The sequence below is a fragment of the Quercus robur genome, chromosome 1 (assembly GCF_932294415.1).
Source record: "Quercus robur chromosome 1, dhQueRobu3.1, whole genome shotgun sequence".
In the NCBI taxonomy this organism is placed as follows: Eukaryota; Viridiplantae; Streptophyta; class Magnoliopsida; order Fagales; family Fagaceae; genus Quercus; species Quercus robur.
The window spans coordinates 43819901-43833965 of record NC_065534.1 but is presented as its reverse complement, the minus strand read 5'-3'; the positions used below and the strand labels follow the sequence as shown (position 1 = coordinate 43833965).

General features: G+C 35.5%; 1 protein-coding gene across 1 annotated transcript; it reads right to left on the bottom strand.

Moving 5' to 3' along the window:
• Positions 1–8451: 8451 nt before the first annotated feature.
• On the bottom strand, positions 8452–9842 carry LOC126714262 (zinc finger protein WIP6). Its single transcript, XM_050414327.1, has 2 exons — positions 9402–9842; positions 8452–9039 (listed from the first exon to the last, which is right to left on the bottom strand). The coding sequence occupies exons 1-2, from the start codon at positions 9789–9791 to the stop codon at positions 8557–8559; spliced, it is 873 nt and encodes a 290-aa protein (XP_050270284.1). The 5' UTR covers positions 9792–9842; the 3' UTR covers positions 8452–8556.
• Positions 9843–14065: the final 4223 nt, after the last annotated feature.

The following is a 14065-nucleotide window of genomic DNA, read 5'->3' as shown; positions in this document are numbered from 1 at the left end:
CAACCAAAATGAATTGATCTCTTCTAAACTGCTTCCCAAGCACCAAAATACCTCCTCATTGATATGGGTATGGTGAGATAAGGATTTGGCTAAATGTACCTCTCAAGGATATGTTAATGGAGATGGTGAGAGTAGAGGAATTTGGAGAATCAAAAGATGAAGATTGTGGATGAGTTAATCTTGTTTTTCTCTAGGGTTTTTCTCTCAAAATTCTCTCTAAAAGCTCTCTACATTTTGTAGGTATAAGGGTATTTATAGTAGGGTATATGAGGAATGCGAAAGGCCAGTTTTCATCAAATAGGGCATTCTGGCGACTCGACCTCGCGACTAGAACAAGTCGCAAGTTTGAGTCGCGAGTTAACTGCCTGGCTAAACTGAAAGTTTTGTCCTGTAGTGCAACAATTGGCGTGACCCTTCAGCTCCCCCTGCATGCTTCACACTGTGCCATTCTGGCGACTTGCCAGTCGCAAGATCTAGTCCCAAGGCTCTTCTTGAGTGCACATTTCTTGAACTTTCTTCACACTCTCTCACACACTACCCTTACATAATTTCCACCTAAATACAGGGTATCTAATTTTTAAATTAGAAGTAAATTTGGCACGGAATAAAGTCAACACATGATTGAATAAATTCAACCTTACAGTATGTAAATGGAATTCCGATAATGGCTTTTAATGGAGAAGTCACAGTACCTTTTAGATCTCAAAAGAGAAGCTCCAAAGTCATAATAAAACATGTCCTAGGGTTTTCTTTAAATGCTAGAAGAATTTGATCTGAAATCGTAATCACTTAATGGGCTTAATGAACTGTTGGGTAGAAATTAAATTCTGCAAATCCGTGCCTCGATCGGTCGAACCTATTCTCTCAATTGGTCGAACCTGGCAAATTTTGTTTTCTTGAACCTGCAGCTTCCTTGTTCTTGTGTTTTGACTTGTAACATCTGAGCATTGTCTAATATATCCTATAGGCTTAGGAATCTATATCTAGACAAGTTTATGCTCACGGTTTTCCAATTGTTCTAAACTTTTAGAACTTAACAATAATAATGCATTTTTGTATGGAAACTTGTTAGAAGAAGTACACATGCTTCCTCCTCCAGCGTTTGGAAACAAAGGGAACCTAATCTAGTTGGCAAGCTTCCTGAATATTTACATGGGCTTAAGCAAACAAGTAGGCAATGGTTTTCAAAATTATCCACCACAATCATCTGCCAAGGTTTTGTTTAATCCCAAGCTAATTATTTTGTGTTTACTAGAATCCAAGGCACCTCAATCATCACCTTTTTGGTTTATGTTGATGATATTTTGGTAGCTAGTAATGATTTGGATGCGGTATCCAATTCAAGCAATTCCTTCATGATCGGATTAAATTGAAGGATCTTGGACCACTAAGTATTTCTTAGGTCTTGAGATTGCAGGTCATCCAAAGGCATTGATGTTTGTCAAAGGAACACTTAGAATTACTTGCTAAGTCGGTCAGTTGGGATCTAAGCCATCAAAGCTTCTGATGGAAGAACACCTTAAGCTTTCAGCACATGAAGGTTATCTATTAGAGGATCCATTGTATACAAGACTTGTTGGAAAACTACTGTATCTCACACTAACAAGACCATATATCAGCTATAGTGTCCACCATTTAAGCCAATTTCTAGCAAGCAACCTCATTTGAATGCAATCTATATAATTTGCATGTATGAGAAAGGTAGTCCAGGACAAGGTTTATTCTTCTTAATTTCTTCTTCTATAGAATCTCTACACCTAAAGGCACACTGTGATACAAAATGGGTTGGTTGTCCTAACATCCGAAGGTCAATTACTAGTTTTTGTGTATTCTTAAGAGATTCTTTAATCTCTCGAAAATCCAAAAAACAACAGGTTGTGTCTTAGTACTCAGTAGTGTCAGATTATCGAGCTATGGCCACAGTGGTGAGGTCGTTTGGCTTGTTGCTTAATTTGCTTAAGGACTTTAAAATACAACATTCCAAACTTGCTCTTCTATATATATTGTGATAGCCAATATATATTGATGCTAACACTGTTTACCATGAAAAGATCAAACACATGCATTGAGCTGAGTTGTTACTGTTGGGGCTCAAATAATATTATCACTAAAATTATCAATTCAAAATAGCAATCACACAAATATCTATGTGAAAAACGTTTTCTCTTTGAAGGGAAAAATTATGGGACAAATTCCGAATCAATTCATTATTATCAACTCAATTATAATAATTATCAAGTTTACTCCTAATTTGAGATCCACCAAATACAATAATAAAACCTCTAGTGTATGTCTCGCGGCCAAAGAAAATCTCCTTATTTTCTTTACTCTCACACACTAATTATATATCTCGAAGGCCAGTGACGAAGCCAGAAATTTTTTTTAGGGGAGCCAATCTAAATATAACATAATTCTTAAGTACAAACAAAATTATACTTAAGAAAATACTTTTATTCCATCAATTAAATTTGCCCCAACAAAGTTGTCTCATACATTCTTTCATAGTATTACAATAATTTATAATTGAATTTGAAATAAATTTTCCTATTAGTCTGTTTTTCTATATATACCAATAGAAATTCACTTTTTTTTTTTACCAAATATAGAAATTCACTTAAAAAGTATTAAGATGATAATTGAACAACTCAAACCATTATTAACAACTTCATACATATTAAAATAATTCAAGAAGCAACACTATTAATTTAGCCAAAAAGAAGAAGAAGAGAAGACCAGCACAAGCACAAGCACAAGCACAAATAATCCATACGTATATAATAGATTTAAATATAAAAGAATCAATATTATATCCAATGGCACAATCCCACAAGCCACTCATACAGAAGCACAAATCCTAGCCTTTCATGCAGCACAAATCCACAAGCACACACAAATCACTATGCAGCACAAATCAAAGCCATTAACTACTATTGTAAACTCAAACATGTAGAGTACCACAAATAGAGATAGAGAGGGAGACATATGATTTGGTTTGCCTATTAGTGAGCATCATCATCCCGTGAAGAGTCTTGCAAGCCAACGGTAGTCATCAATGGCTGTCGTGGTGCTGCTCAGGGCATAGAGGCAATATGGTGATCACCATCTGGGCTTTTACTTTTCCTTTTCTTTTTATATATATATATATATTATTCTGGGTATTAGGGATTTGTAATTGAAGAATTTTTTGTTTTTTGTTTTTGTTTTTGTTTTTAGTTCTTTTGTTCATTAGGGCCTTGTTATTTTGTATTATTAGTTGGGTTTGCTATATTTGTACCAATTTAATTTTTTTTGAGGGGTTTCTATGGACTGGTTCAGAAGTTTTAGGGATCAATTATGAAAAGTTAAAGGTTTTTTATTTTTATTTTTCCTTTTGTGATAGAACTAAATTTTAAATTTTGATAAAGCCAAATTCCACAATTTTAGGGGGGCCGGTTGTTATATTTTTTGTTTAAATTGTAATTTTATCGCGCCCTCTAATGGAAATTTCAAAAAGTTAAGGGATCATGGCCCCCTAGCTCCACCTTTGTCGAAGGTGGTAACACTATACTCTCTCTTTTCTAACATTTTTCTTTTATTCTTTCTTTTTTTTCCACGTAGCTCTCATTTGCTATCTCTTTATGTGTTTTAGGGTGCGTTTGAATCGGCTTCAAATGAATTCCAGAAATCAATTTCCGGAAAAGAGGGCGTTTGGCTGTCACGGAAAACGTTATTTTCCGGAAAATGTTTTCCTGTTGACCGAAATTTTCAGCCTTGACCACGGAAATCCATTTCAGTACCTATTTTCACTTCAATTGATTTCCGGAACTGGGGACGCGCAAGGGAGAACGAGCGAGCTCACAGCCTTGACCACGAATCACCCTTCGCGAGATTGCGATCGACGCGAGCGGTGCTTCGCGAGATCGCGCCGTCGATCGCGATCTCGCGGAGCGTCGAGCGACGCTTCGCGATCGACGCGAACGGTGGCGCGATCTCGCGGAGCGTCGAGCGACGCTTCGCGATCGACGCGAGCGGTGCTTCGCGAGATCGCGCCGTCGATCGCGATCTCGCGGAGCGTCGAGCGACGCTTCGCGATCGACGCGAACGGTGGCGCGATCTCGCGAAGCACCGTTCGCGTCGATCGCGAAGCGTCATCGCGATCGACGGCGCGATCTCGCGGAGCGTCGAGCGACGCTTCGCGAGATCGCGAACGGTGCTTCGCTCACCGTCGATCTCGCGAACGGTGCTTCGGCGCCGTCGATCTCGCAAACGGTGCTTCGGCGCCGTCGATCTCGCGAACGGTGCTTCGCCGCCGTCGATCGCGCCGGTTCTTTTGGGTTTTGTAGTGTTTTTCTGGGTTTTGTCTTTTCCTTCTTCTTTTCCAAACACCAGAAAATATTTTTCGGAAAATTTTTTGAAATGCAACCAAACACACATAAATATTTTCCTTTTCCGGAAATTAGCATTTCCGGAAAATATGTATTTTCCGGAAAACATTTTACGACAACCAAACACAGCCTTACAAAAAATGTTGTTAACCCATAGTTTTCAGAACCGGACCGGATCGGGAGGTCGAACCGTGAAAATCGGGAACCGAGATGAAAACTGGTTTTTTAAGCATAAAGAGCCGGATTTTTTGTTAATTCCTTGAACTGCTAAAACCGGGGTTGGATGGCACGAACTGGTGAGAACCGTGTGGTCCAACCCCTTAACAATTTTTATTTATTTATTTATTTTTAAAAATAACTTAACACAATTTTATTCTACTTAATTAAATTATCCATCTCTTACAAGGAATAAAAAAAAAATATAATTAAAATCTTTCAAAGATATTCAAATTTACTTCAAAACTTAATCATAAATTTTAATGTTTTTATGGTTATTATTTTATTTTATTAACTTTCTTATTTAATTATTAAATATATGCTTGAAAATCATTAAATTTCCCTCACATATATAGATATATAGTCAATTTTGCTAGTTTTATAAATTTAATATCTATATTTAGGTTTTAATTAATTATTAAATTAATTATAACGTCATTACAGTTCGACCCTGGTTCGATCTTGGTTCAACCTCAAAAACCTTGAACCTCTCCCTTTTACGGTTTAATGAACGGTCCGGGTTTGAAAACCTTGAACAAAACCCAAACCTTGTTATCTCTCTCTTTAAGTTATTTCTGAAGCTTTTTTTTTTTTTTTTTTTTTTTTTTTTTCGCACTCTATTTTCCCTCTCCCTATTGGAGGACTCTTGAGTTAAATCCATCAAATTCTTTGTAATATTATCTATTTAGAAGATTTTTTTTTTCTATTCCTTCTTGGATAGGGTATATATTATTCCTTTAACAAATAATAAACTTTCATTTCATATCAAAGAATAGTCTTTCCTTCCACACTAAAAAATCTCAAATTAATTTTCCTTCTTTTAACTTTTCAACAATTTGGAATTTTGAGTCAATATCCCAACAGTTAATTTGTTAAAGAGAAAATAAAAGACAGCTTGATAAAACCTTCCATGTGCCCACTAAACATCAATTAGCAGACCTTTTTACTAAACCCCCCTGACCTCCAACAGTTCCATAATCTACTTTGCAACTCCATCTTCAGGGGAGTATTAAAGCTTAATTTGAATCAAGAAGCTGGCCTAATGTTGAAGGTTCAGAGAGTTGTATGACTTGCAGTTTACTGATTACTAAGTACTACTACAAATCGTTTAATCTATTCTGGATTGTATTATTGCTGGGTTGTATTATTGTTACCCGGAAGAACACCTATCCTCTTGTCATTGGCTCACCACAGTTAGCGTATAGTTAGTTACTAGCCGTTAGTTAATTAGAGAGTTGTATGAGTCCAGTTAATATATGGCCTTAGGGCACACATTAATCATCTAACCATATTTCACTCTCTATCCGTTGTAGAATGATAAGATTGCAAAGGGCAGCAAAGAATTGAACCCACATACACAATCAAAAAGGTATCTAGATATGGGACATCAATGCGTATGTATATGCAGTTACATTTATTGCCATTGCATTATTGCACCTATTGACATCTGCTGAAGTAAAATCCATGAGGCATAGCTCATCCAAATACTTACTAAGTGCGTAGCCTGACAGAAAGGTCCAATGTTTTGTTCAGGAAAAAAGAAGGCCAAGGTTTTCCTCCAAAAAGAAAAGTATTTGGCTTCAACCCAAGTAAAAACTATAGTTTAAAGCTGTCAGTCAAACTGAGTCAATAGCCTCGGATCCAAAGCTCAAATGAGTTATGAGAGATTCAGAACAAAGCCCTTCATCTGATTCAACTGGTGCACAGCCATATATATTAATAGATAAAACTTAGTCGCGTTTCCTTGAGTGTAGTACATGAGATTCTTTTATTAAATTCAAATACTTGCTTGGTTACATTGATGATTAAAGCATAATTAAACAGTGTTATTATTCATGAGGACTATTAATTCAATACATTTATGTACGTGAATTTAACTAACCTAATGTATTGTACTTAACTACTATATTTAGTTAAAAGCCTTATAACTCAACTAGCTGGTATTCTTATATCTTTTCAATAAAGATATTTAGAATTCAAATCTTCCACTTAACTACTAAAAAAAAGAAGTTGTTATACCTAAGTTTTTCCCACATTGATCTATATATAATATAAAAATGAAATGATTGACTTTTTATTGACTACTTCTCATTGCGCCACGTGGCTACACAAATATATGTCACGCGTATATTTAAAAACACCAAAAAATTGTGCCTTTTCATTTTGCCTTTTTAGTTTCAGTATCTACTCACCGTTTTATATAAGATGTATATATTAAAACAAAAAATTGTCATTGAGAAAAATACTAAATGAGAAGTCTAAGGAGAATGACATTCGTAAGACGTGTAAAGAAATCGTTCAGTATTATTGTTGCTATCGTTAGTCTGGCTTGATTCCTGAACCTTTTCACAATTTAACCAAAAAAAAAAAAAAAAAAAGACTTACAAATGGTAATTTTGAAGAAAACTCCTATGTTTCTTGTGTTTCTATGAAAGATGAAAGAGAAGAAATTGAGAAGAAGTTACTAAATGAATATAAACCACTATTTATACCTAAATAATTATGATCCTTCAATAGGCACATTTTCATTTAATGTGCACATTTTCGGTTAATAGACACATTTTTATTCAAAAGGTACATTTTCGGTTAATATGCACATTTTCATTCAATAGGTACATTTTCGATCAATATATATTTTTTCATTCAATATGTATATTTTCTGTCAAGAGGCACATTTTCGTTCAACATGCAACTTTTTGTTCAATATATACCTTTAGGTATATCAATTTAAATGGTTATGACATTTCAATAAACACTTTTTAGCATATATATTATAACATATCTTTTATATATCTATATATACAACGCAAACTAAACTAGAGACACAACATTATGCATTTTATTTCTTTCCACCAGAAACTAATAAATAAAACAACATTGTTTTTTTTTTTTTTTTTTCCTAAAACTCATCCAATAGCTATTCTCATGCATAGTATTGCATAGGTTAGAAACTAATATTCATTGTTATTTCTTTTTCATGCGTGCATAAACAAGAAAAGAAGCAGATATTTCCCACCACTTTTCCCTGTAAAGACAAGATGGAGAATAAACATGAAGAAAGGGGACTGTAAAGGCAACCGAAAAAGGCCATACCATGCATGCACATTAACTATTGGTTAAAAAAAAAAAAACACTATATAGTGTGTGTATATTTGAGAATCTACTATATAGTATATACGAGTGTTATATTTGGGCAAAGTAGGGGCGTCTGAAAATGCATGGGTAGTAGCTGTTTGTAGTTAGTCTGAAAAGGAAAAAGACAGCCCTCTGGGTGAAACCCCAAAAACAGTAATCTTTTTGTGGTCCCTCGTTACCCCCACTAACAGTCACTAGGGCTCGATCAAAGTGTTAGTAGTGGTAGTCGAAGCCAGACTCACTGAGCCTTCAGAAACTATAAACTCTCTCTCTTGCCCTTTCTCTCTCTCTCTGGCAATTGGCAAAGCCAAATGCAAAGTTTTACTGAACAGTAGAATCTGTGAACTCTACTGTGTACACTTGTCTGCATATCTGCAATCACTGAATTCACTTGACCACATAGTGATTCTCTCTCTCTCTCTCTCTCTCTCTCTCTCTCTCTCTCACATATATATATATATATATATATATATTGAGAGAGGGAGATTTAATTATTTACTACAAAAACAAATGTGACGAAAATGAGGCCTTTAATTATGTAATCTAATTGCTACTTCAAATATTAAGGATCTATTTGGTAACATTATTCTAGTAACACTGTTTGTATTTTTTAGAAAGATGTATAAGTGAAAAAATGTGTAGAAATACATATAATGTTGTTTAGAAACTGATAGCATGTGTTTAAACATATGTACCAAACAAGCCCTAAACACATAGAATTTTAGCTTTTACTGTACTATTTGTCTTCATCCTCTCCCTCTCACATTCGAACACAGCATAGAAACTGTCACTAATTACCAAACTTTAATAAAAAACAAAGCCTAAACACCTAAGTGTTGTATTACAAAAAACAAAAGGACCCACGGTCTCCATTAATGTCATTTTCTTCATCATCATTTTCATTATCATTATCATCATCTTCTTCTTCAACTTCACACATGTTCGTGGTGATGGTGTGAGGAGCATGCCCATCCCCAAATGCCCTAACATGGTCCTTAAGAGACCTCTTGTGTTTGAAATCAGAGCCACAAATACAAAACCAGAGCTTTCCACAGTTCTTCTCATGAGTCCTCCAATCACCTCGTACAGCAAAAGGCTTCCCACATTTTCTGCAGCCGTACGGCTTGGCTCCATGCTTTCTCTTGTAATGAGTCTGAAGGGTCCTGAAATCTTTCAGAGGCCTTGACCTTGGGTGCTCTATGTTGTTCTTGCAACCCTCAGCACAGCAATAGCATGGCAGTCTCAGCATGGAAGAAGCGGGTTTTGTCCCTCTCAATGATTCTGGGCCCTTTCGGTACTGTGACCCATGCCCCCACATGTGCATCTATACCACCCAAAAGAAAAATTATATATATATATATATATTAAAAAGAAAAGAAAAGAACAGAATTTGACACAAGAAAAGTAAAATAATTCAATAAGATGAATGTAAATTCCTATTTAGTGAAAGTGAAAAATGAGAATATAAGCATATATGTGATAATGTGACATTTATATATGAAATTGGCTAAGTCACTAACAGATTTCTCCTTGAATTTACTGGTGCATAGGATGGGAAGATTACACCCAGAAAAATAGTCAGTTGTTCGAAGAATTTGGGACTAACATTAACAAAAATATAATATATATCAATTGGTTATCATGACAAGACCAAATATAGTATTATATTGTTTAAATTATTGTAACCTGCATGTTGTTGTATCTGTTGAATGTTTTGTTGCAGACAGTGCAAGAGAACTGTGTTGGGCCAACAAGGATCTGAGCTGGAGAAGGAATCCAGTATTGGGCTGGAAGAGGAGCAGTAGTGTCATGAGTAGGGATGCTAGAGTCGTTGGATCCTGAAGTAGTTGGAGGACCAATATGAAGGGCTACTGTTACACCACCCTCGCTAGAAGGGTTTTGGTGATTCACAAAATTGTGGTTTGAGGAGGGAATATTATTATTATAGATGGGGTTCTTGGGGATGTGTTGGCCAGGAGGGCCAAGAGAAAGAAAAATAGAATCTTCATCTTCTTCTTCAGCTTCCAAATAGGCACTCTCACAAGAGGATAAGTAGGCGAAGGAGGAAGTTTGCATGGTGATGTTGATGCTAGCTATTATATTATCAGAGAGAGAGAGAGAGAGAGAGAGAGAGAGAGATTTTGAGTCTTGGTGGAGAAGGTAAGAAGGGACAAGAAGAGGCAATAAATAAACAAATTTTGTGGGTATTTGGGATTTGTGTTATGGGTTTCTTTTCTATAGGAAAATGCTTTTGGCTAGAAAAAAAAATAAAGAAGGGGAAAATGCTTAATTAACAACAATAGGAATAGGGTTTACATTACAATGTTTAGATTGGTTTTTCAAAATGGTAGTATTTATTTGAATTTGGGAGAGTGAAAAAAGAAAAAAAGAAAAAAAGAGGGAGAGTGCACGTGGAATGGAGGGATATTGATATAATGCAAAATGAAATGTTGGGTTTTGGCGTGTTTGGGTATAGAGGAGACACGGAACCGGTAAAGGAGGATTGATAGTGGGAGCAAAGAACACATAGAATAGTGTACCAACTCTAACACACGCACACTCTCTCTCTGAACCAAGTTCTCGATTCCCGAGCTCTACTAATCTCTTCTCTTCTTCTACTACTAGACTACTACTAGTGTTTTTCATTTTTCTACTTCTTCTGCCCACATTTGCTCTCTCTCTCTCTCTGTCTCTCTAAATCAAAGTGAGAGTGGGAGTGATGATAGAGATGTACATACACTATGTAGACATGGAGAACTGTAGAACGGAAGGCGTGAGTCTTTCTCTCCCACTTTTATATTTAAAACAAAAGGTGATAGTGATATATAGGGATAGTGATGGTGTGAACATTATAGAGCGTGATTTCATCTTTACGCCAAAATTTAAATAGGAAAAATCCAAAACTATTACGATAAACAATTTACCAATGTCATGGTAAAGTTTTGAAGGGCAAATATGTCATGTATAAGAATTAAAAGGGTCTCAGTATATGAGATTGTCCCTAGTAAGGTGACATGGTTGAGAATTAGGACGAAACATGAGTAGAAGGGAGCAGCGGAGACAACATTTATGGGATCCAACTGCCTGGTGTTTCATAACTTTTCATTTTGGATGCAATATATATATATATATATATATAATCTTTCAACAATCACACTATAGACTATATATAGTCATGCCAACTTCTAAGTGCTATCAAGGCTCTATATATTTTGTGAATATTCTCACCGTAGGGCAAAAAGGTGAGAGAAATGTGTGACAGATTCTTCATCTTACAACTCCAACCCTACAATTTTTTTTTTTTTAATTAATACAACACTACTTTGAACATCTATCACTTTTCTCAAATCCTATAATGGCATTAAATTAATTGAAGGGACAGCATTAATGAGCTAATTAAACCAAACGGTTGGTGGGCCGTTTCTTTGAATATTGTAGTACATAGAGAGTACATAGGCAGAAACTCAAAGCTTTGCTGGATTGCTCTCCATGTATCATATACCATCCTATGAATGTGCTGGTTTCTGATACTCCAACTCAAAAGGTCTGTTAAGAAGGGATAAAAGGGTAGACCCCTGAATCTACCCTCATGTGAGGGAGAAGAAACATGCAACAGATGTTGGGATTCATGTCCTAAAATCCAATTTAGTGGCATGTCATAACTAATTAAATTGTTTAATTATATGAGACTATTTATAAATGAACTAATGGGACATTATTATAGTCCTTGAGATGTATTGTATGTTATTTATGTGATTTAGTCACAGAATATATAAATCACAAATTCCTTGTAAACTTAAAATGTAGTTCGTAGTCGGTGATGAAAATTGAGCGTTTCATCTGCGAAGACTATAATACATCAACTAAGATGTTTTGTCTTGATCATGGAAGTAGAGACCTCTAGTTAATGTGTTGATGTGTCTTAAGAGTTAAGACATATTGAACTGGATCGCTGTGAGATTAATTATTCAATCAACAACTGTCACCTGAATAATTCATCTTATAACTTCTAATTTCATAGACTCTTAATCTTGAGAGGGTAGTGAACCTGATCATGAAATGTAGGTTACTTTGATATATCAGGAGTGAGATCTAATATTCATGGTCAAAACCTTAGTATGTTGGGTAACCACATGTAGTGTTAAGGGAACACATATTCTCAAGATGAAATCCATAATCTCTTTGTAGAGACATGAAATATCCCTTGAGATAAGTTTAATGGGAACTAGTTATTCAGGGCGCCCACTTAAGTAAGGAGTTACTAAAACTTATATTTATTGAAATTGGATTTCAATAAATGTGAATAACTAAAAGATTAAACTAGATACTCAAGGATAAAATAGTTGTTTACAAAGCAACAATTCTTTATGACTTTATTCACTATGGATATTTCATGGAGGGGTCAAATGATATTATTAGAGTCTTGGAATATAATTGATTAATAAGGCCTAGAGTGCAATTATATTTATATAGTGGTATTAAATATAATTAATGGTAACTTTGGACTTGTCAAGAGTTGACAGAAAAGCCCAAGGCCCATTAGAGCTAGAGTCTTATTTGTTTCATTTGGTCCCATCTCAAGTCACAAACTAAAGTCCAATTGGGTAGGCCTAAAAGGCTAAGCCAATTAGATAATCAGTTTTATTTAATAAGAGTTATTAAATAAAGTAACTACTAAGGTAGTTAGAATGTACATAAGATGAAAAGAAAAGAAAGCAGTTTTTCTCTACAATGAGAAGAAGAACTTTCTTTGAGAATCAACGTACAAAAAGATTAATTGAGAGACCATTCTTCTCGGGCACCATGTGGAATTGAGATGAAGATGAAAGGTATTCTCAAGTCTTGATTTTGAATTTCACAGCATCAAGGTACACTTTCTATTCTTTGTTCTAAAATTCAAGGTTACATGTTATCTCTCATGAATGAAGTAGATCTGTGATTGTTGCTTCCGCTATGTGTTTTGTATGAGATGCAAAACTAGTTTTTCCAACAACGGAAACATAGAATAACTTCTCACAGCATGGGCTTGATCTAGTTTTTTTATGCTGCCTAGTTGATGTGATAAGAAACCGGTCGGGTGACAACGTTGTAGCTAATAATATTTTCATAAAGTTAACCACACAGCTCCACATCTCATTTGAATTTTTGTTTTTTTTTTTTTAGAAGAACGTCCTATCTCATGAATTTCAAAAGTGTAGAATGTGACAGCTAAGATTCCTCATAAATAATGGAAATGAAACATCGAGTACATCTTGCTAGTAAAAGCGGACTCTTATGTGGTATAACATTAGAGCACTAGTATGCGGGTTTGTAAATTAGTCTCTACTTTACCATCTAAAAAGTTATTTTATTTATTATACCAACTCATTTTACAATACACTCTAGAACTCAGTTTTTATTTTTACATCTAACCCATTAAAATAATATCAACTACACAATAAAATAATATAAAAATTGACTCCCTCTCTCTTCTCTTTAATCGGTCTCTCTTCCTATCTCTCTCTCAACCACCCATTGCCACCATAGAGCAACCCAATGCACCACCCACCACCGATACAGAATACTAAAAAAAAAGCCACCCACTGCCACCCCAAACCCCTGATCAACCAAACAGACCTAATGGCACCACCCCAAACCTCGATTAACCAAACAGACCCACCACCAAACAATCCCACAAATGAAACAGACCCACAAACACCGATTTAAACCCAAAAACTTAACAAACCCACCAATAATTTAACTCCAGCCACCGATTTAAACCCACAGATGAAACAGACCCACTACCATCAATACAGACCCACCACCAACGAAACCAACCGACAAACGAAATAGACCCACAGATGCGAGATCTACCACTGAAACAAACCCACGAACGAGACCCACCACCGATACAAACTCGCCACCACTCAAATAGATCAACAAACAAAACCCACCACTGAAACGCCATCCATCAATACCTAACTCCACCATCAAAATGCCACCACAGATGAGAAAAGATAGATTAGAGAGAAATAAAGAGAATAGATAGAAGAGGCGGGAACGGAGAAGAGATAAATAAAGAGATAAAAGGGAGGGACAGTGAAGAGAGAAGAGGGAGAGACTGAGAAATAGAGAGAAGAGGGAGAGTCAGAGGAGAGAGAGTGAAGTGGGAGACAAAATAATATTATTTATTTATACAATCTGTGAATAGTAAGGTTGCATATACCTTACTTGAAAGCTCGATTATGTGTTAAAACACAAGAGCTGTTTAGACTCCCAAATTAAAAGTTACGACTCGGTTGATTTTACTCTAACTTAAACTGATAGGCCAAAAACGAATTTACCCCCTGTGATAAATTAACCAATTAATT